Below are 25,498 nucleotides of genomic sequence, written 5' to 3'. Positions count from 1 at the left end.
TTGAATATAACTATAAAGTTAGCGTTATCTCTGATCAATTGCTTTGGAATTTTACTATACGTCTGGCCTATATATATACAGTCTATATTATTATGTCTACCCATAGCAAAGTAATTTCTAACTGCGTCCTGATTTTCGCAGGATACGTCATCAAATATAAAGATAGAGTATGGTTTAGCTTCGTTCGGGTGCATTATATTCTCGCTTGCATTAAATTTGAAAAATTTGACATCTGGTACTTCGGATAGGATTTTATCTAAAAGTTGATACTTTGGTTGTTGTAAAGACTTTGAAAATATATATATGTTATTGAACCTTAATCCTTTTGGATTGGTAATCATGTTAAACACCACATTTGTTTTTCCACAGTTTGATGGACCTGTCACAATGCAACGAACCGTATTAGGAAACAACAGACCATGTCTACCCTCGTTGTTATTAACATTATCAACAGTCAATCGGTCTACATTGTCTATGTCGAAATGCTCCTTATGATGTATTATCTCCATGTTCCTCTTTGATGGTTCAAGATTGACTGGTTGATTGGTCTAGATCAAGTCCTTTTTGGGTATCCATGAGTCTTCACTTTCTTTAAAACCCAACCAACGCACTAAGACTCTGTCTTTACTTCGTTTTAACACCTTCTCAACGAGATAAACATCCCCGACTGTGGACTTTAACATTTCATGACCGTAGAACCCACCTTGCAGTAATTGTCCTCTATTATCTTTCAAAATATATGTTTCGGGTAGAGTTGGCTGCACTTTATAGACAGTAAATACTTCATTCGTCCAATTCGGTAAGTATTTTTTGCTAAACACTCCTTTGTATTTACTTATTCTGACTTTGTCACCGACATAAAACTTTGCAGGCTTTCTTTTTTCTATCTTCGGTCTAGTATTGTGAGTAATGTTTTGTAAAACGAGTTTTTCATTGTCCTCGTTTACCTCATTCGGTGTCATACCAATCGTTCTGTGGTAGTTGTTATTATAATCATTTATTAGCTTTGTTAAAACATCATACCAAATATGCGAACCTCTGTTTGAAAACATCTTGTACATCGCTCCTTTAAGGGTTCTATTAAATCTTTCAATAATTGCCGATTTTTTCTCAGACTTTGTAGAGTAGTGGTTTATGTTATGTTTTTTCATTATTTGTTGAAAGTGTTTATTGAAGTACTCTTTACCATCGTCAGTTTGTAGATGCTTTATTGTGTTTTTATCTCTTTGAATGATAGTTTCCATGGCTTTGGCAACTGTTGAGCCCGATTTGTCTTTTAGCGGAAAGGCATCGGCTTTCTTGCTAAAACAGTTTATAACTGTCAATATATAATTGAATCCTTTATTTATTTTGCTATACGGTCTAACTTCGATTAAATCTGCTTGATACAAATCATTTATTCCCTTAACCACAGTATTTCTTCTTGGAAAGTTTATTCTTGCGGGTTTATGCAGCTCATTTACAATCTTGCTTTTTAGATCCATGTTCTATGTTTACTCCCTTAGGTCCAAAGTGCAACTGAAGATTACCTGTCGTCAAACTATTTATGTCATGCCTGTTTGATATTAATCATTAGGAAAACATTATCTGGTAATAGGCATAAGGGAATAGTGACCATATGGTAAAGTGTGAATACCGTCAGCGAGAATCACTCTTTTGTCGTCATTTGCAGACAATGCTCTCTTCACTTCTGTGACACTGTACAGATTATGGTTTAAGCTTCTGATGGTGTTGAAGGTTGCAGTGACGCTTTTATTTTCAAACAAACATTTCTTGTACTGTTCAAAGCTCAATTTCTTCTTTAAATAAAGCTTATTGATTCCCTTTGCTTTCTTGACAATCCTATCGTCCTCAACAATGTTAGGATTAAATAGTTTAAATGCGTATAATTTTGACATGAGAGAAACATGTTCTTCCATAGGTATACCATTCGTTTCATCCTTAAACTTGCCTAATACTTTCTTATTTTTCTCGTCGTAGTTGGAATGATTCTTTGGGTAATCGGAAAAATCAAAGTCATTCTTGTGTGGAAAGGTTCTTAAATCTTCATACATATCCAGGGTTTTTATCCAATAGTTGAATGCGTCGGTATCCATGTATGTAATACCAATGTTGTCCCTTCCGTAGTAAGCAACCATTTTGTTGTAATGGAAGTCATACATATGCGTTTTAGAAATGTCAAGTATAGACATACCTACATACAGAGGACGATCCATCTTTACAGTTGTTTTATTCATACACACCGCAACAAGGCTTTCGTTTATAATAATTGACGTTTTAAAATTAGGTTGTTGAACTAGTTTTTGTAATTTCCGTGCATTTGTAACTAGTTTTACATTTTTATGTTTTCTTTTGTTTTCCAAGGTTTTGCCAAAAATTGCATTATTCATTAGTTTAAAAAAATCCTTTTGAAAGGTCGACGTGGCTGCTGTTCTTCGTGTTGTATTGGAATCAATATATGGTTTTAACCAACAGGATTGAGAAAACTGAATGGCTCGATGGACTTTTGTAAGATGAAGACCGAGTTCGATAGCTTGTTGAACCACCCAGAAGTGAGCAACATAACGTTGTTTGTTAAAAAGTGTCATCATTAATTTAGGAAATTTTCCATTTGAAGGTACCTCGGTCCTTGCTAGGAGCGGAAGGTCGTAATGAAGATCGTGCAGGACTTCTGGATATTCAAAGTCACAGTCCAAAATATATCCGGTATCGCCATACTTTGAAATGAGGGATATATCGCCGATGGAGTCTGGATCAACCCACTTGAAATCGCCATATGGTAACGGTTTGGACATAGCCCATCCATAAAGATTATTCGCGTCAAAGTACCCTAAGTATACTGAGTCTTTTTTTTCATCATAGTTAGGAAGATGTTTGTTGTTAGCTTTAACGTGTCTGGTTACGCTTTGAGTTAAACCACCTCTAACGCCGGATTCAATCATTAACAACATGTCAATGTCTGTAAGCAGTTCTAGATTGCATTGTGTCTCTTTTAACATGGCTTGCCAAGCTAAACCTGGAGACGTGTAAGAATGGAGTGGGTCTAACCCATATGCATTCAAACAAGTGTTTCGAAATTCTTCCATTACGTCGCATAGAAGGGTTACATCTAGTTTTACGTAGAAATCAGAGTACTCTCCAAGGGTCCTCATATTCAGTTCGTTCCATACCCTACAAGCGTGCTCATAATCCTCCGATGTAACTTCACATTCGTTGAGCTTATTGTAGAAATGATGACGAGCAGGAAGTGAAGTCTCATTGAATCTATGTAACCCATCAACATAATCGTACGGGAACACTCCTTTACGCAGCACTAAATTAATCTTCTCAGGAGGAACAATCTTAAGTGTTTCTACTAGATTATCTCTTTTTAGGTTTTCCGATAATTTCATAAGACTTGATGGCATAAACCTGAAAGAATCAATAAATCGAAGTTTCATTTTTCCAATCTTTTTAGAGAAACTAATGAATTTTTCCGTGCTGGTAGCTAAAACATCGATAGGCCCATCATCTCTTCCTAGTTCTGGAACTATGAAATGTGCATCGTACCCACTAAGATTGTGTAAAACTACAGGGATGAACCGTGGTATCTTATAGTTTAGATTGCAACTATTGCAAGCAGGTCCTCTATAATCGCCACTGAGATGATCGTGGTCATGGACTCTCACATTATCCTCAGTAAATTCTTTCTTACAAAGGTAACATAATGCTGCTGATTCGTGTTGTACGAGCTGTTCTTCTTCAAGTACCTTCATTGGTATTATACCATTATACAACTTTTCGACTTTTTTAGCGATATCGTAGAGGGTATCCATAAACAACTTAGCGGCGTCTTCACCTCGATACAATTGCGGCTGCGATGTCAAACCAAAGCGTTGTAGATGTTCTTCATTCAATGTTGATTTTATAAGTAAGCAAAAACTATTTGGTTTATGTGCTTGGTACTTGGTTCGTCTATTAGCTTCGCAATCTGAAAGCTCGATGGGAATCAATGTCGATTCAAAATCTGCGTAGATTACTAAAGGTATGCGATATTGTTGAACAGTATTGTTAAAGACAATGTTTGATTTACTAGGATCTGGTAATTTGATTTTTACAGTATCTTTTTGAGTGCATAGAAGTTGATGTTCCAATAGCCATCGTGAACCTCCTCTTTCCAAAGATTTATTTACATAACAAAAACACCTTTTACATATTGTTTTTCTTCCTTTATATTTAGACAACTGTTTAGATACAAGAGCTGCAAAGTCTTTGATATATACATAATGGTTTATATCTTCTTTATTTATAAGGAGCAAGTCCGTATGATCTACACGTTCAGACGTTGTAATTCGCAGAGGGTACACGTTGTTAGACGAATCTAAAGCAAAAACGTTTACGGATGCATTTGGGTTTTGTTTTTCAAACTTGGAGATACATGATAAAGAAACGGGGTAGGTTACCCCTTGGAAGTTGTATTTATGCTGAACATTGTGATAGTGTCGGCTAGGATTTTTTGGAGTATTCTTAACATATTTTGCAAGCATCGCATATTTAAAACATTCGTTATCTTCGTTTTGCACGTTGATACAAGATTTGGTTGAGCTTATTTTCTTTGGTAGAGGGATGTAGCTGCTTCCTCGAATTCCATACCCATGTTTGTGTACTCTGATGTCTAGTCCTGTTATGTCTAACAAACCCCATCCAGAACCTCTTCCTTCATGTTCTTGTAATTTAGTCAAGAGTTCCTCAAAACATTCAGATACAACTTGTTCAATGTCTGTTGAAAACATAGCGGTTCTATTTTTTGTAAGGAAGCCTCTTGGAGAAATTTCATTTTGCGTGTTTGTAAACGTAGCATCTAGTAACAGCCCAAACTTTATAAAATTTAATCTTTTTAATTCACTCTGCAAAGTATTTACTACCAACCTTTTTGCACTTTTCATAAATTCTTCAAGTTTCAATTTCGCATTATCAATCTTAAAGTGTGTTACAACACTACCAGGTAGTGCATGGGCGTGTAATTCTACCTCAACTGGTGGAGCTGGTGCATAATGAATTACACTTGGTCTTGAAACTTGGTGGTGAGCTAACATTTGATCTATTGCTTCCAGTTGTTCTTCTTCATTTTGATCTATTTCAATTCCAACTCTATTATGTTCAATTTCTTCATGAATGGCCAAAAGCAACGCATCTTTAAATAATGCTGCACAAGTATTGCATCGAAACATGTTGTAGGTAGGATCTTTACCAATAGTTCTTGAAAATTCGTGTTGAGCTAATATATGATCTATTGCTTCCAGTTGTTCTTCATTCCTATCAATTTCTATTACGTCTATATTATGTTCGATTTCTTCATGAATGTTTAAAAGCAGTTCATCTTTAAATAATGCTTCACAAGTATTGCAACGGAACATGGTATGGGTATTAACTCGACAATAGTTCATCCGTTAATAATGACACCCTACGAAATCGTCTCTCTTTTATACCAAATAAGGTGGAGGGAGGTAGGGGAGGGGGTATAATATCTCTAAGTGGAAGGGGATAAACTAGGATATTTTATGTTTTAAAGTGTGACTTTCAAAATCAAACCAATTATCTTCAATAGCTTGTAAGTAGGTCAAGGTCAAATGATAATTTTTTTTTTTAACAAGAATACATCATTAAATGATTCACTATAATAACCATAAAATGAACTATTCTAATTTTTTTTGTATTTTTTAAGTCTAGTCTTTAATACAATTTATTCAGATTCATCATCAGAATCTGAAGGAAATAATCTACGGCAAACAGGATAAACCCCTCTCGCAGCATTCGAAATTAGTTCTTCTATATTGCTACATCTTGGAGTTTCTTGGTGGTTAAAACTTTCCATTTCTTCTAAGCATACATTTTTGTAAATGTCCAAAGAGTCTGGATTTCCATTCATTAGTTTAGAATTACTCAACTCAATTTCTTCCTCAAATGTGTTTTCTACATTATTTTGTTCATTAGCATCTTCTTCATATGAAACATCCAATTCAAATTCGTCTTCAATTTCTTCATCTTCTTCACTATCGTTTTCTTGAGAAATATTAAATAACATATTCAGTACGTTAGGAAAGATATTCTCTTTGGGTGCCATGGTCGAAGGTTAATAGTGACTGATGGTAAGAATGTGAATGACTTATAGTGTGACGGACCTCCTTATATATCCATTAAAAAGGGTGGGAGAAGGAAGGTTGGAGTAAGAGGTGAAAGTATAAAAGATTGATCATTTTGCTATGAGATATATTTATATACTACATTATTGTTCTCATTACAACTGTTTCACTCGGTTTTTAGTGTGGTAAGAAGTTAAAACACATTTTTTTATATTCCCATTATTGTAAGTGGAGTTTCAGACAATCCAAGTGATACAGCTTGCTCCAATTGCAATTCTAGGATTCTAATGTATTTTATGGTTAGTTGTAGAGTTTTAAATTTGGAATCACTTCTTTTTACAAAAGGTAGTTTACTTCGCAATTGTTCATATGCAATATTAAGTATTTCATTTCTTTTCCTCTCTCTAGCATTCCTTGCCTCTTTCCTCATCTTGGAACACTCGTTTCGAGTTGAAATGGAAGTGCGATTGACATACGTTGAAGAATCTCTCTCTTATATAGCCACTCTCCACTACTTTTTACTATTTATCATATAAAAAAAGTATGTTCAATGTAAGTAACTTCCCCCTCCCTTCCCCATCTCTCTTGGAGCTGGGATGTATGACAGGGTTAAACCAATAATAATAAAAATAAAAACTTAGAATGAGGAGGGTCTCTAATACGAATGAGAGTTTCCTCATCCAGGGTTGCATGTGTACTTACTCCTGATATCACTAAAGTAATAATGAACTATAGTTCGGCCGCTTAGAAAACGACCTGTGCGCTAATGATAAACCAATGCTAAAGGAGGTCGCTTTCTAAGCGGCCGAACGTGTACATGTTGCTCGAAATCGAACAATTGCAAAGAAGTAAAGTAGTTATTTAAAAACAAATAACTTATTTAAAAACGATTAAAAGTCATAATTTCCCATGAGTTTAAAAGACTCAACTCATAGATTACGTACCTAACAGTTACATATCATAAATATTTCTTGTAAATAGTTTATCATATTTCAAAGCTAATCTGGTTTTAAGTGTATTCTACAAATGTTTCCCACTTATGACCACAGCTGTCTTATATATGATTCCCTCACTTCCCCCACCGACAACACAAAGTGTTTTTTATACAATGTAAGGATTAAAACTCACATTTTTCAGAAATCATTGTTTATCAAAACATTAGAATTAACTTAACTTATTAACTTATGTAATAGTTTAGTTTAACATTATGTGTTTCTTTTGTCTATAAAACGAATCTAGGTCAAGGTCATAAGTAAATTAAAAAAAACCCCAAAGCCTAGTGCATAACTATTTTGTTTTACCATGCATGAAAAAAACACGGAGTAAAGAAACAAACTACTAAAGCCAAGTACTAAAAAGCCAAGTGCACAACTGTATTCTTTTAACATGCGTGAAAGTAATAAAGGAAAAACAAACTATGATAGCCTACTACAAAAATCAATTGCTCTATCATGCAAAGAATAAGACAGGATGAGAGGTTGGTATGGTTGGTATATGGAATTTTTATTTTTATTTTAAATTGTCTTGCAACAATCCACTGGCCATTGAAAACGCTAAGGTTTCTAATCCTCTGAGATATACGTAAGAATGATCAAACATTATGATTTTTTTTAAACAGAATTTGAAATTTTACTTATACAGGTAAATTAGTTTGAAACATTGCAAGAATTTTAATTTCAAAGATATGTTAGTATTTCTCCATGTTGATAAACCACAGGTCACTTAAAATCGCTAAGGATTTTTTTTTTTTTAGATCCGCTGGGTTTTAGACAAGGATTAACACTGTTTTACTTTTTAATTTTGTTAAACAATTTCAAAGATATGTTAGTGTTTCTCCATGTTGATAAACCACTGGTCACTTAAAATCGCTAAGGATTTTTTTTAGATCCGCTGGGTTTTAGACAAGGATTAACACTGTTTTACTTTTTTAATTTTGTTAAACAATTTCAAAGATATGTTAGTATTTCTCCATGTTGATAAACCACTGGTCACTTAAAATCGCTAAGGATTTTTTTTAGATCCGCTGGGTTTTAGACAAGGATTAACACTGTTTTACTTTTTTAATTTTGTTAAACAATTTCAAAGATATGTTAGTATTTCTCCATGTTGATAAACCTCTGGTCACTTAAAATCGCTAAGGATTTTTTTAGATCCGCTGGGTTTTAGACAAGGATTAACACTGTTTTTACTTTCTAATTTTGTTAAACAATTTCAAAGATATGTTAGTGTTTCTCCATGTTGATAAACCGCTGGTCACTTAAAATCGCCAAGGATTTTTTTTAGATCCGCTGGGTTTTAGACAAGGATTAACACTGTTTTACTTTTAAATTTTGTTAAATAATTTCAAAGATATGTTAGTGTTTCTCCATGTTGATAAACCACTGGTCACTTAAAATCGCTAAAGATTTTTTTAGATCCGCTGGGTTTTAGACAAAGATTAACACTGTTTTACTTTTTAATTTTGTTAAACAATTTCAAAAATATGTTAGTATTTCTCCATGTTGATAAACCTCTGGTCACTTAAAATCGCTAAGGATTTTTTTAGATCCGCTGGGTTTTAGACAAGGATTAACACTGTTTTACTTTCTAATTTTGTTAAACAATTTCAAAGATATGTTAGTGTTTCTCCATGTTGATAAACCGCTGGTCACTTAAAATCGCCAAGGATTTTTTTAGATCCGCTGGGTTTTAGACAAGGATTAACACTGTTTTACTTTTAAATTTTGTTAAATAATTTCAAAGATATGTTAGTGTTTCTCCATGTTGATAAACCACTGGTCACTTAAAATCGCTAAAGATTTTTTTAGATCCGCTGGGTTTTAGACAAAGATTAACACTGTTTTACTTTTTAATTTTGTTAAACAATTTCAAAAATATGTTAGTGTTTCTCCATGTTGATAAACCACTGGTCACTTAAAATCGCTAAAAGGATTTTTTTAGATCCGCTGGGTTTTAGACAAAGATTAACACTGTTTTACTTTTTAATTTTGTTAAACAATTTCAAAGATATGTTAGTGTTTCTCCATGTTGATAAACCACTGGTCACTTAAAATCGTTAAGGATTTTTTAGATCCGCTGGGTTTTAGACAAGGATTGACACTGTTTCGTTCAAAAATAATTTAACTATTGATGTAAGTTGGAACTATTCATGTTTCAAAGATCGTAGGTCATGTACAAGCTGCTAGAGCTACGTTTCCGCAAAATCTTTTCCACATGAATTATAACAACCCTATGCTTCGAATTCTAAAGTTTACGTAAACTTTTAAGATAGAATGGTTGGTGTACAATTCCATTATTTAAATTTAGAACCTAGCCATAAATATTTTACGATTAAACTTAACAGTAAAATAGTAAGCAAGTATTACAATGTTGGTCAGACATTGCAATAATTCTTACATTTTACACAGTTCACCTTTTGATGTTCGACCTCAACTATCAAACAATGAACTGTGTAAGGATGATGGCGTGCGCAGTCTCTTTTATAGACAGTAGGCGTGGTTTTACTAATTAATGCGAGGGGCACTTCAGTACGCAGACGACACCCCATTGGTGTGGGCGTGGTCTACTCAACCAATGAAATGCGGGGGGGGGGTCATAACAAACCGAATTCGAGAAATTGCAATGTATTCCAAACCTTAATTTAAAACGAATAATAGTCGTAATTTCCAATTACTTAAAAGAGCCAACTCAAAAATGTTGTAATCAATCACTCGGATACAGTTGTTATCAAAACTGAAAACATACGTTTTTGTGTGTATCACGTGTTTACTACGAACAGCTGTAATTAGTATTACGAATTATTCATCTGTTTAAGTAAAAAATAATCTTTTCTTCATAAGAAATACATTGAGATTTTTTGATGACCCGTGGGGTAAAGCCTGAGAACTTTTATTACAGGAATTTGTGAAAAAGGGCGTCTACATAAACAAAAAATGCTTAATTTTGACACATCGTTTGTAAAAAAATTCGTTCATTATTAACAGAGGATTAGTGTTTCGTAGAAATCGCCTTCACGTAGTAGGAGGGAATAGAGCTACAGAAAATAAACATGTGAAATGCTCGTTACTCAAATATAAATTAGCATTGCAATATGAATAACCTCTAGATTATGTAGAATAAATAATAACCAGCCTTAATCTTCAAGCTTCTAGCTAAAAAGAATCAAACTATACCTTATGTATATTTATATACAATTAATATTTACCTGTGATAATGAAACGTCTTGAGAACTGCTGAAATATTCAAACTGAAATATACGACTGAATCTAGCTGCAAACAGGCTAACTGTAGAATATTACTTTTACCATCCTTTCACTATTTAACAATTAACTAATGAATGTTTGCAATGGTCAAATAGTTTTACTTTATAATGTTCCAGATAGAAACGTTCTGAATACAAAACTTTAAAGATCTAGCTTGCTGCGATGTTTTTTATTTCGACGTAAAAGAACCAAGTAAAGAGTATTTTCTCAATGACAGTGGGGTGATTGAACGTTTCAGCTCTCTGGATTGGAACATTGCATAGATGAGCATAGATGTTCTATGTTCTATCACGAAGAACGAACCGTTGAAACACATGCGGGCGTTACAGGGATCTTCACTAACTGGAGAAGCTACCGTTGAAACAATGAAATTACCAGTACCCGCATTAGTTTTGGTCTACACGCTTTGTCAATTCATTTTGTTTTCATTTGAATTAAAAGGATATTTTTCCAAATTGGTTTTAAAATAACAAACAATTTGCAAGTCAACAATTTTGTTAGGGATTGTACACAACCTCTTGATGACACGTTGTAGCTTACGTGATAGTGTTAATATAAATATCTCACAGTAGGTTTATATAATGTAAAAGATTGTTTGCTAAAAAACGCAAATTTGCTTTAAAATTAATTGTAGATAACAGTATTGAAGGAAGGGATTTTATTTTGTACACATTGGTTGTTTATACAATACATCTATATTGTTTGATTGGTAAACTCGCATAGAGTGGTTACACTAGAAACAGACAAATTGAATCCAACAATTCAGAGTACAATAATAACAATATACAAGATAACACTATTTTATCCACTACAGATAATATTCCTCATCTGATCTACAACAAACCATTACATCAAGACACTCATATATTCAACAGATATATATACATATATATATATAATATCATCCAGTTTAAATGGATCCGACTTTAGCATGGAAGTGTTAGATGTATTAGAGATACTGGATGACGGTGAAAGAAACCGTTACATGTGAACGTAGTTAACAGTGAAAATAGTGAACGGTGAAAATAGTTAAATTAAATAGCTTTCTGTACCACAGGTAGCAATACAAAACCAAAAACCACTTTCCACTAATTTTTATCGCATAAAGGACAAACATAGAACAAACAATAAACAGAACTGGACATTGAATTTTATAAATACAAACAAGAATATTTGATAAGAGTTGGCATTTGTTTTATTAAATAGTAAATAACTGTGTAGATAGTGGGAAATTTGGTTTTTTTTATATAGCTTGATCGCTTTGTACATCTACCATTATATGTTTTACGATTTGATTGGTAAACTTGAATACCAATTGTGTCACAAACTGTTATAAGAATTATTCACAATTTTTACTGGAACATTCATTGCTATATATTACTGTTGATTTTGTATTGAAGCGATTTTTTTATGTATATGAGTGGTTATTTGTTGTAGATTAAACAATGTGTAGTATACCAAGTGTTTGTTATTTGAAAAAACCATTCGAAACATATAGATTTGAATGAATGGGTGAGTCTTGTTGAAATAGAAATATCAAGGTACTATGTTTAAACCGCGGCACGTAGTTGTAATTAGTAGAGCAATGCTCTGCCCGCATACCGCCAACTGTTAAACAGCTGATACACCTTGCAGGATTAAAGTGTTGTTTTAGTTTGGATCTGAATTTTATGTTTGTAATAGTAAAATAATAAAATAGTGGTTATATTAAGTTTTATGTACGGAACATTGCAAACCAAAAAATCAAAAAACACTTTTTCGTAATATGTACATAATAACAAACTTTTCACTTAACGATCTCATAAAATGTAAAGACAGAAGTGGTAATAGTTCAATTGCGACTGTTTGTTGTATATAAACAATGATTCTAGGTAGCCATTAGAAAAAACTATAAAAGAAGGTTTAAGATCGGGTCTCTCATCAGTCTGTTGTGAAACTAGCTAAAGACAACATCTTATTAAAAAAGATTGTTTGCTAAAATCAGTAATTTGTATTAAAATTAATTGAAGATATCAGTATTGAGGAGGGTATTTTTAGCTTATACACCTTGATTATTTATACATGTACCAGTACATCTATATTATCTGATTGGTAAACTCGCATAAAGTGGTTTCACTAGAGACAGACAAATGGAATCCAACAATTCAAAGTTAAATAATAACAACATACAAGATAACACTATTTCATCCACTACAGATAATATTCCTTATCTGAGCTACAATAGAGCATTACATCAAGACATTCCAGAACAAATAAATATAATATCATCTAGTGTAAAAAGATCCATATTTAGCAAGGAAGTGATGGATATATTAGAAAGACTGGTTGACGGTGAAAGAAGCCTTACCTAACATTTGAACATATTTAACAGTGGAATTAGTTAAATTGAATAGTTTTCTGTACTACAACTAGCAATAAAAAAACATTCAAACAGTTTCACAAAAGGACAAACGATAAACAGAAATACGTTGGATTACAATACAACCAAGAGTAATGAGAGTTAACATTTGCTTTAAATAAATAGTAAATTATAGGGTAAAGAGTGGGAAATTTGTTTTTATATAGCTTGATCGTTTGTACGTCTAACATTAAGCAATGTACAATATACCAAATGTTTGTTATTTTAAAAATCATTCAAAAACATAACGATTTGGATGAATAAACAAGTCTTAGAAATATAAGGTACTATGTTGCAAATGTGGCATATGGTTGTAATTAGTGGAACAATGCTCTGCCCGCATGTACCGCCAACTGTTCACGAAGTAGAAACTCTGTACATCACTTTTCCATACCAGTTAAATAGCTGATACACCTTGCAGGATTAAAGTGATATTTTAGTTTAGTTCTGAATTTATGTTTATAATGGTGACATAATAAAATAGTGGTTTTTAATAAGTTTTCTCACAGAAACATTGCAAACCAAAATCCAAACACTTTTCGTAATATGTACATAATAACAAACTTTTCACTTGACGATCTTATAAAATGCAAAGACAAAAGTGGAAATATTTCAATTGCGAATGTTTGCTGTATACCAGATAGCAATCATAAACAGCATAAAAGAATGTGTATGATGGGTCTCTCATTAGTCTGTAGTGGAACTAGCTAAAGACAACATCTCATTAACAACAAATTATATCGCAAACATTGCAAAGGTAACATGTACAAATAGTTATCTCCAACAGTTTTATGTCGTATATATAGCTAATTTCTCAAATTTAACAAAATTCCTACTATGTTTCCAATAAAAGAAGCAAACTTTGAGTGTATAATATGCATGGACAAAAAAATCGTAATTTACTCTTCTTACCAATGCAAACACTGTTTCGCTTGCGACATGTGTGGATGACAATTTGACAACTGTTGTTACTGTAGTAGACCTAACTCTATGATCCAAATGTTTAGTTTAGCTTAGATCTGTATTAGGTTTAAGTTTGAAAACAATTATATTCCTCGTATGTCAATTTTGATTTTTCAATAAAGAATTTAAAAATCAGCATATCGGTACTTATCCCTTTACCGATATGCTGTTTTTTTTTAAACCACAACAATAACCTTGAAAATATCGATCCACCTAACTTTCACACCTCAGCATGTCGTCATCATGACGTCACCATACCGTAACCCACCACACCACGTGCTAGGTCACGCACCATTACCACCAGATGCTTAACCGTCAATTAAGCACCACATGGCTCTTGTGACGTCACTCCCCAGCAGCCCTATGTATCCACTACTTACCGAATTGCCTTCATTTCAGTCATTTTCAAAATTAGTACTTTTTATCTTGAGTGGTGTACAGCTTCCACCATTCGAATGTAAACTCTAGCTCCAAAATGTTATTAGGTCTGTAGTTTGAGAGGTAGCATAAGTATAAAGTAGAATACGGATGTAAAACTATAAAACTATACGGTTACGGCGTTTAATCCATTTTATGTGTACCCTTGCAGCTGAATTTCAATGGTAATATTAAACTCTTTTCGTTCACAGTTTTATTTATTTCTCTTCCTATGAGTTACCTTTGATATTATACGTATAAGGTAATTAAAATGTTTTTGTAGTTTACTTTAAGAGATTTCCAACGGGATACGCTTTACATGCTTCAATGTAAGGCGTATCCCGTTGGAAATCTCTTTGAGACAGAGCCGTTAGAATATTCGTTGATACCAATACATTTCAGCAAACCCACAAACTTTATACTTCTGATTGATTGTGATTTTGATCTATCATAGGCCTAAGTTTTTATTTGGTAAAAGGCCTTAATCGATGACTACAAATTCGACTGTATCAGTTTATTAATATAACAGATTATTTTGAGTTGATACATCCTTTTGAAGACAGTTCAATTGCTGATCAAATAAAGAGTTTTCTTTAAGGATAACTTCTGCTGATGTTTGGACTGAAGACACCTTTACCAGACACAACGAGTGTAGTGTCACATAAATCAAGTATTAAATCAAAGATATCATATAAAGGAGTAAAAAAAGACATTTTGCATACCAGAATATTCATAACTTTATTACCATTATATACGATCTGTTCTATTTTACAAATAGTGTTGCTTAAATTAAATTAACTCTACATTAACATAAAAGCAAATTGAACTTGTTCATAAGTCATAAATATAGATAGACGACCACATTGGGAGACTATATACAAAAAACTATTCGAGGTTTCGGTTTTCATTTGGATAGTAAGACACTGCCTATGACAATGGTAAAGTGAAATAAAAGAGTTTAGCTACTATTTGGGTAGGTAGATAGACTAAGCAAGTGAACAGATAAAGCATCGTAATAGTTTATATACAACAGAAATATATACATTAATTTCTGCGCTTAATGTTATGCGTTATCAATGTGCTTAGTTAAAATAACCATAAATAATTATAAAAATGCAGCTTAAACAGTAAACTTGTATGAAATTTACTTTTGCAAATTATAGTCGTTAAGTATAAAAATATTTGCGTAAATAATTGTGCAAAAATTTGGACCCTACAAAAGTCGGGAGACGACCAGCGTCGAGTCGGGTCTAACTACGCGGCTACAACTCACTACTGTAACATGCGGTACAAAATACACGGGCTTCTCCACAGCGGACCCGTCTCACTCCGGGGGCCAGGAACAAAATCAATGATTTAAAATTCTAATTGGATAAAACTTAAGTGTCCAAGTATTTGTGTTCAATACCTTTCCCATTCTTCTCATTGGCCCTATTTTGAAATTTTTGTTTACCATAGCATAAATGAATAACAGCAGTTGTATTAATAGTCAAAGATAACAGTCAATGCTAAATTGTATGATTTAAAACTTCAACGTGAAATGATTCATTTCATTTAGATCAAAACAAAACTCACTTAAAATATTTTCAACAACGTACAAAACATAATTCAATGAAATAATTAATTGTTAAATTGCCCTTTTTCTCTTTAACGATATATATAAACTAAAATAGCTGTCTGTTTTAGCACACCAAGATGAAAATTGGAAGTACTTACCTGAAGCACTCAATAGGGGCTACCTGATTGAAGAATAACATTTTTTAAATTGTTGGTGTGAAGAAACCCGACTGATATTGTGGAACCCCACAACTTGATATTAACACAAAAATCGGTATTTTAATTTTCATGCCAAGCTCTTGCATTCTTTTTTGTGTTTATGATTACTGTAATCTGATCACTCCCAACAATTTCTATGCTTTTGTACGTCTTATGCAAACACAACTATAATAATATCTATGAGCTTTAAGACTCTGTAATTTTTAATCTCATCACAGTTTTTTTTCAATAGTCATTTAAAGTTACTGAAATCAAAACTATAGTTTAAAAAGTTAAAACTTAACATAATTATTTTTAACTTTTTAAAATATTGAATATAAAACCGCATTAGTTTTTTCGTAACGCAAATATTCGAAAACTCGCCCTATATTTTGATAAAAATATACCCTCTATATTTTAAGCGAGATCTTTGTTAACAGAAATCACAGCCTTCCAAAACCTACTCTCATGCCAAGTGATATGCCAATATATCTCCCTAAAGTTACGTACAAACTACCCTAACACGTCCACGTATCTTTAGACAACAACCCGTTGAAAACTAAGAAACGCATTTTGCAGAAAGATCTAGAACATAATTAGTGAGTTTGACGTATGTTTGATGACTCTAAATGAATAACATCTTGTCTATCATGGAACAGTAAGAGTAAATGTATGAATAACGTTTTGTTTTGTACGAATACCTTCACTTCTCATTCTGACTGAATAAAAGGTAGACAAACATGTCACAACAGACAAAATGCTGTCTGTTAAGGTAGATTATGTATCTCTTTTTGTCATTTTATTTTTCAGGTAGATAAATTTAAAAAGTTACCTAACAATCTCTATTACAGTTCTCTAGCTATGTTAAGTTTTAAAATCAAGGATTCCACTAAACTCTAAAACACTGCTAACACATTATTGTATTTACCAAAACACATATTACGTGGGTTGTTAGTAACATAGTACGCTAATTAAGTAAAAGTGTGGCAGGAAAGAAGAATGTTTCTAGTTGTCAATGTGTGTTAGTGCAAGTGTAGCACAATATATTTCAATGTGTGCTACACTTGCACACTGCTTACAAAGCTAATGTTTTTTCCAACCTTTGCATGTGTTACGGTTTATTAGTTAATAGTGTCGAATTTATATAGGTGAATGTTTATTACGAGCCAGTTTAGTGATAGAGGTTTGATAATAATCCGCCCAAGATAGAGCGGTGGCTGCAGCAAGTGGGGAGTTAGCGGTAGCCTCGCCTCACTTGCTCTTCAAGTGCAATCCATCTGTATTATTTACTTGCTGTTCTCAGTCGATATAGTATGTATGATTTAACTCTTAGAATGTGGTAAATATTTAAATGTTGAATAAACTTGTGTTAAATGTTGTATAATTATTATTCTACCGTTTAATAGTGTTTAAACTAATACTATCCACCGTAGTATATCTGTGATATTACTCGGAGTAGAATCAAAGACAAAAGCGACTTTTTAAAGTTAGAATAAATTTCATCAACTTGAAATGCTTGTTTTATTTTCAATGAGGAAACTTTTCACTTCATTCCATTATGATTGGGTTCGTAAAACAGCTTTAATTACTTTTAAAATGATTAGTTTTGATGAGTTTAAATAGCATTAAAACCAGTTTTGATTTTATTTAGTTGTAATATTAATTATTTAAATGTTCGGCGCTTGTAAGTTTAAACTGAATATTTTTTTTATTTCTTGCATATTTTACATTACAATGTTTTTAATTTATGCAAAACCAAGACGTTTTCAACTTTTCTTATTTTGTATTTTGGCACTGAATGTCATTTTATGTTTTATGGTCATGCTGTATGTTGGATTACATTTTACTCCTCTCCTCATGAGCCTTCTTGACAATGGCCAGTTTAGAGTGAGGATCGGACACAGGCAAGTCGCTGTAGGGAGGGTCCCTGGTGCCGTGCAGCATCAGAGTCCATTCCTTGATGAAGCCGGACTGGACGCAATCTGAGTTGAATCGAACCTGAAAAAGGAAATTACGAGTCAAAGAGTGGCATTAATTGGCATCAATGTTAGCATAAATATCCATCACTACTATGTCCACTGGTAAAACAAATCAGTACACTATAATAACTAAATTAAAAGTAAAAAAAAAAAAAAATACTTCAATAATTTAATCAAATAAGTAATAAGCCTTTAACTAAGATTGAACAAATCTGCCTTTACAACAATAATTTGATCGTATATTATGTTTTAAGGTATTTTATTATGACGTTGCTATAATTATGAATTGAAAAAGGGGATTTTTTGAACCAGGTACAAAATGTATGGTTAATATTAACTGTAGTTTGTATGGATTGCTTTCTATCATCTGCACCATTTAAATTTATTCCATGAAAAATCGCAGTAGTTATACTTGGGAACTAATAATAGATAGATGTCCTTTTCCAGTGATATGGATATAAAAATTCAGACAGGATCTAAGATGACGTAATTTTATTACACATTTTTCCATTTCATTAAATATCTATTTTCAAATTTAGATATCTCCTTGATACTTAACTATTTAAGTGCTAGTGACAATAAGTTTATTAGCTTTTACACAATCATTTTCACCAGAAAACCAGTTATATTGACAAAGAAAGCAGGTCCGTTACCTCCAGAATCCATGTTCCCTGCGGGTACTCGCCCCAGGTGTGGGTGGTCATGAAGGGCCACTTGGTGAAGCCGTCACGTCGGTCATCGTCGTTCACTCGCTTGCTGAGAATCATAGACCTGCAACACCAGAGAATGCTGTAGAGTAGCACACACCCAGAGTACGATGTCCGGCGTGATATAAGGGCTGATTAGCTAAATATTTTAGACAAAAGTTGATGGAGGCCAATCAATTTTATTTTTTTTAATACATTACTTCCATCATTATTTTTATTGGTCCTGTATCGTATGCTAGTTTCAGTAGAAAACTTGATAAAAAAATGTAACTCCAAACGTTTGGGATAAACGTATTAGAAATAAAATAACAAAAATAAATCCAACACTCTACTAGACTGATAGGCTGCGAACAAATATCACAAAAAACAGCCGTTAACTTTTAATAGTTGTAAATATAAGTTGTTGTTAATTATAAGTTGTAAATATGAAAACCTATCAGGCTTAAACGTAATAATCTATCTTTATATATTTAATTGTATTTCTTGTAACATGACGTGTTTTTTTTTTTTTTTTTTTTTTTTTTTTTAATTGCTTAAGAAAAACGGATGAAATTAACAAACCCTTAAAATGTAGCATTTTCTTCTTGGAACAGATAAAGTAAGTTTTCGTGTACAACACATATGTGGACCATTTTCGTAATGAATAAACGACCAACAGAGATTAATATTACCTTGTGCCCATAGGGGATGTAAGGAATAGTTCCACGTCTCCTCTCCTAGTAGCGTTCAGAGTGATGACTGCCTGCACATGCTCCAAGTAGCTGACCTGAGTGTCCGTCCCTTGGCAAGCGTTGGTCGTGATCTTGAGGTACACGGATCTGCTGCTCGGTATCATTCTGCAAATACAGTGACATGGGGGCCTTAGTGATCTCAACTTGTTTAGTAGGTACTCCCGGGAGATTTATATTGGTAATATAATTATGTGTAATGTTAATCTAAAATATGTTTATAAGTTTTTTTTTTAGTTTTCAACAAACATTTCCACAATTTAATTTTGCATTAAGTCACAATGCTTTTTGTTATTTGAGTATACAAAAGTGTTAGTTAAAATGACCCTAAAAATCTAACCATGTAAATGCTTTAATGAAAAATCAAGATTGTTTTTAAAGCAGAAATACGATGTTTAAAAAGAAACCCCATACAATAGGTGACAGTTTAAACTCCCTTGTTCCTCCCATTTCCATAACACATGGGCCCAGTATCAGATGGTACCAGCTGTCTCTGTGTAGACGTAGTCATGTAATTGTATTACGATCCGGTGGGAGGTTCTCTGTTATTGACAGAATTGTTACTTAGCTCAACCACCCCTTTCTCCTTTATCCGCACCTCTCGATCGCATCTTACTTTATTTCCTTCGCTTCCTATTGCTGAGGTTCAATAATAACCGGCTATGACTTCAGGTCGATATTTTACGTAAATATGCTGCCTTATGGCTAAATAGCGACATTGCTAAGAGGAAACTAAACACAATAAGAAAAGCAAGTATAATACAAATTTCCTGCTGTTTTACCATGTGTGAATTATGTTTTGAATTATAAGAAATATTGCAGAACAAATCATTTTACTGCTTCAAAATAACGTTCTTGAACATGTTTGTTAGTAGCAGTGCATATTAATAAATTCATCCTTTTATTTCAAAGTGTTTTAGCGAATTTCCCATATAGGGAATAAGCTATTACCGTAGGTCTCATGGTAAGACCTAGACCCGGGACCGATTTACTTTTTCGTTTTGAGGTCCCCAGAGGCCAAAAACACCATCCGTTCAAATTCATATATATATATTTATATATGTGTCCGTTAGCGCGATAACTCGAGCAAAATTGATCCGATTTTGATGAAATTTGGTACAAACGTGTAAACCTACATTTATTCGAACGAGTTCGCGAACCAGCATAATCGGACCATGGGATCAGGGGTTTATGGGGGGTTTTATGGGGTAAAAATGGGTTTTTCTAATTTTTGACTCTAAAAACTTAACATTTCTAAATTTCTCTCGAGACCATTTTGAAGAGCTTAAAAAAACAAATAATTTAGTATATTGAAGTGTTTTTGAATGTACATTGACTACGGAGAAAATTTAAAAAATTGTAAATTTAAAATTCCCATGTTATTCTTATGGAGAATAAATAAACTGTTCTAGTTTGCTTGTTTATGGATATATTTTAATCAAATTTGGCAATTTGGTTTATTTCATACTAAGCTATCAATATTTCAATTGAAAAAACACATCTCAACATCTTCCCCATAGCAGCAAACCTAACTACTCACTAAAATTAATGTTATTTAAATAGGAAATAAATCTGAAAATTTATAGGGAATATTTTAGTAGAAATCAAGCCGGGTAAATGGAAATTCGCTTAGTATGCAGGTTTGCTGCGACGGGGGTATTTTCTTTTTACTATTGATATATCAGTTGTGCCATGTTGTGCTCACTTGGTCTCAATGACTTTTCCTCCCTCGCAGTGATATCTGGCAGGAACAGTCTTCCACTGTTTAGCAAGAGCCACCATCGCTCCGGCGTCCAACACTCCAAAGCCGAACAAGTGGTTGAACTCTAGACCAACGCCATTCATTGTCCAGTGGAACCTTCCCTTGGCATCAAACAGTGAGTTCCGTTTGGAGGTCAACACGGTCAGATGCTGAATGTCTCGCCAAGTCAACTGTGTGCTGCAACAAACAAAATGAAATTTGTCTTAGAAATACATTAAAATCTAAACAGTGAGCCTTATGGATTACTAAATTTGCAACAAAATGACAACGAAAATTTTATACATCAACTAAAGAATAGTTAGTACAGCCAAATCGAGTCACCTGTGTTTTCTCTTAATCTAATCCGATAGTTAGATTTGAAAACAACCGTATTAGAGAAAGGTGGTAGGCTACGTCAAATTTAAGACAAAATAAATCAATATAACGGATGATTATAAACAACCCTTAAAACCAGAGGTTTTTAATTTATGACTGGAGGACAGTGACATGATTTCCTTACAACTGAAGTTAGCGCGTTATAGTAAACGTAACGGCACCGTTGATATACCTGGGTATAGGGGTTGTAAAGGCTTGGTCCCCCTGGTACTGGATAATAATAACTACCGTACTTCATTTATGATGTAGACATAAATGTGACACATTGTGATCGAGATGGTAAGTTAGGATAAGAAAACATGGTTAATCATCAAACTATTAGGCCCCTAACCTTTTTTTTGTAACGATTACCATAATATCAGTACTTAAATGAATAAAACAAAATACAATTCGTAGACATCAATACGTTTTGCTTTAATTGTTCAGTTACAACTCCCATGGGACAGTTCAGCTGTACCGAAGTTTCTAAACGCACACGAACAAACTTAGCAAATGATCGGGAACGACACTGACGGCTTATCTAACTTGTAGGCTACTCTTTTAATAAACGTTGATAATTTATAAAACTCCGAAGTTTTCATAGTATGTTTTTACCAATCCAAAGTTTGCAAGGTCTTTTATTTAGTTTTTTTCGTCGGTTTGTTTAACGTATAGAACTTGGCAAAATAAAATGTGTTTATTTGAAATTATCGTTTGTAAAAGCGTGTTTGTCATTATAGCTGTCAATATTGTTCTGTAGTGGTCAGTGAACTATCAACATCAACACATGACTATAGGCCACCATTCAACAACTCTGAATGTAGAAAACATTCGATAAAAATGTGTTCCTAATACTGTGCTTTAATATCATCAAAATGTGTTCTGTGTTTATTCGAAGAAAAATATCACCTCATTATTATTACTGTACCTCTTCTGTTTAAATGTTACGTACAACGCATACTTGAAAGTTCAGTGGTTAAAAACACAACTTAAACTTGTTAGTGCAGTAAAAATAAGAGAAAAATTCCATAAACCTAAAAAAAATTAGCACAACCGGGGAATTTGGTACAGATGTTGGGTGTACCTTCCTTTTGAACATACTAAAAGTCCCCTAAAATTGAAGCTGTGCTACGGCCGCCATATTGGAAAATGGCGGCATATTTCTGTATTTTTCGCTATGGTGACTTTATTTTTAGAGATACACGAAAAAGCTAAATGTACAAAATGTAGGTCATCTAAAAATACACATTTTTTGTATTTACCATCATTCTCTAAACCCAACGGTTTTTGAGTTATTCGTTATTAAGTATATTTAGTTTTTTTCTATTTATCAAAAATAGGTGAAACATATGGAAATTGACCGTTACTTTCAAGGATTATGATAATTTATCCTATTTAGTTAAATAGTGCGATACTATATAATCTAAAAATTTAAGCTTATTTTATGAGTAAAACAACTCCGCCACAGCAAACCTGCAGACTCAGCAAATTTCCATTTGATTGGATGTTTTATTTAGATAATATTAGATTCAACAGATACCTAGGTTTGCTGCTACAGGTAGGTTATTATAGTGTGTGTTTTTTTTTTGTAAAATATCAATAACTTAGTATAAAATAATTAATTTTCCAAGTTTGATCATAATAAATCTATAAACAAACAAACTGCAACGGTTAACTAATTCATAATAATAGCATGGTAGCTTAAGATTTACAATTTACAAATTTAAATATACAAATTTTGGTTGTGTTTACTGAAAATATGGCGATTATTCGTCACGATTCGAATACTAACCGAATGAGTTTTCATAAGGAGATGAAGCAAGTAATTTAAGTACTGTAATATTAACTCGTACCAAGTATCGGAAATAATGTATGCAGTGAGGAAATCAACCATATTTTGTAAACTACGCAATAGTCATATTAATATTTTATACTAATTTTTACCCATTTAATAAATTAACATTTTAATATTTTGATGGCACTACCACTATCACTCTGATATCAACTAAGTGGGATGAATAATTGTCGTAAACCTAGAAAAGTAACCGTTGATTGCGATGGGTTTCACCGATTTTTGATAAATAAAACTAACTATACTTTACCATACTTAATTAGTCACCAACATGAACCAGACACGAAAAACACCCTTCCAAATTTACAATGGGATGTCAAGTATAGTTAGTTAGTGTAGTGGTGCCATCAAAATACTAAAATTTTAACTATTAAATGGGTAAAAAATTAAGATAAAATATTAATATGACTATTGCGTACTTTACAAAATATGGTAGATCACCTTACTGCATACAATATTTTCGGTGCTTGGTACGAATTAATATTACTTAAATAACAGGCTCCATCTCCTTTTGAAAACCCATTTGGTTAATATTCTAATCGTGACTAATCGCCATCTTTTTAGTAAACACAACCAAAATTTGTCTATTCAAATTTGTTTATTGCAAATTTAAAACTCCCATGCTATTCTTATGAATTAGTTAACTGTTGCAGTTTGCTTGTTTATTGATATATTTTTATCAAACTTGGAAAATTAGTTATTTTATAGTAATGTATTGATATTTTACTTAAAAAAACACACTATAAAAACCTACTTGTAGCAGCAAACCTAGGTACCTGTTGAATCTAATTTTATTTAAATAAAACATCCAATCAAATGGAAATTTGCTGAGTCTGCAGGTTTGCTGTGGTGGAGTTGTTTTACTCATAAAATAAGCTTAAATTTTTAGATTTTATAGTATCGCACTATTTAACTAAATAGGATAAATTATCATAATCCTTGAAAGTAACGGTCAATTTCCATATGTTTCACCTATTTTTGATAAATAGAAAAAACTAAATAATACTTAATAACAAATAACTCAAAAACCGTTGGGTTTAGAGAAAAAGGGTAAATACAAAAAATGTGTATTTTTAGATGACCTACATTTTGTACATTTAGCGTTTTCTTGTATCTCTAAAAATAAAGTCACCATAGCGAAAAATACAGAAATATGCCGCCATTTTCCAATATGGCGGCCGTAGCACAGCTTCAATTATAGGGGACTTTTAGTATGTTCAAAAGGAAGGTACACCCAACATCTGTACCAAATTCCCCGGTTGTGCTAATTTTTTTTGGGTCATAACATATTTTTACTGTACTATGTGGATTACATTGATATACTACTAAAATACAGTTTAGGTATACAGTAAAGGGTACTTTACATTTACATATAAACGATGAGGTGCGACGTAAAGCTATAAATTGCCAAACAATTGCTCGGCTCGACGGACACGCTACATTAATCAAAACTCTATTCAATATGTAAAAGGAAGTTTTGGTCCATTTATCACTGGATAGTTTGGTGACACAGTGTTGTTTGTAAGATATATATTTTGCTCTTGTTATACTTTTATACCACAATAAAACATTGTAAAATGTATATCCATAAAACCTTTACTGTAAAAATAATCAACGTTACTCTAAAATGACATTGTTTTAATATGTGGATATTAGTAAATATCCCATATAGAGAATAAAGTATTATAATATATTTTGTGTTTTAGCTGTTGTTGCAAACGAAAGATTTAAAATAATTTGTTTCCCATACGATGTGAACCTGTAACTTGAATTCATAATTATCAAAAATTACATTACAATTATATTCCAATCTATTTAGCTGTAATGTAGATATTAATTTACAGTACTCGACTAATTACAGTATATAGTTTAAAATGATTGATAACTCTGATATTAGTTGTAATTATCATATCAATGGAACTGTTGGGCACAGTTAATTAATTTATTATTTCATAATTACACCCGATTTCAGTTGAAATATTTGTAATTTATGTGATTTATTCTTTAAATAACTGAGTTTCCACACAACTGTTATAACGTGATGCACTGAAGCTTTAACATTAATCGACTACAAAGATCATCAACCTTCGGGAAGTATTTTACCCTTAAAAGCCATAAAATCTACCTCAATAAGGCTTCAATATCGTAGGTTATGGCAAAGCTGCGTCAGTCATCTTTAACCTTAAGCCTGCCATAGAA

The 25,498-nt window shown here is 32.7% G+C and overlaps 1 protein-coding gene across 1 annotated transcript in view; it reads right to left on the bottom strand.

Annotated features, from left to right (window-relative positions):
* Nucleotides 1–14,881: 14,881 nt before the first annotated feature.
* Nucleotides 14,882–25,498, bottom strand: part of LOC128985528 (neuroendocrine convertase 2) — a 105,707-nt gene continuing 95,090 nt past the window's right edge. The window contains exons 10-13 of the mRNA XM_054405116.1: nucleotides 21,037–21,270; nucleotides 19,275–19,439; nucleotides 18,550–18,667; nucleotides 14,882–17,915 (exon numbers count right to left, since the gene is read on the bottom strand). Of these exons, the coding sequence (XP_054261091.1) occupies nucleotides 17,754–17,915; nucleotides 18,550–18,667; nucleotides 19,275–19,439; nucleotides 21,037–21,270 (679 nt within the window). The 3' untranslated portion in view covers nucleotides 14,882–17,753. The remainder of the gene's footprint in view (nucleotides 17,916–18,549; nucleotides 18,668–19,274; nucleotides 19,440–21,036; nucleotides 21,271–25,498) is intronic.

The sequence above is a fragment of the Macrosteles quadrilineatus genome, unplaced genomic scaffold (assembly GCF_028750875.1).
Source record: "Macrosteles quadrilineatus isolate MER2022 unplaced genomic scaffold, UCM_ALF_1.0 Scaffold_1__1_contigs__length_201487025, whole genome shotgun sequence".
Classification (NCBI taxonomy): Eukaryota; Metazoa; Arthropoda; class Insecta; order Hemiptera; family Cicadellidae; genus Macrosteles; species Macrosteles quadrilineatus.
Note: the sequence above shows the minus strand (reverse complement) of the source record. Positions and strands in the feature narration are given on the sequence as shown.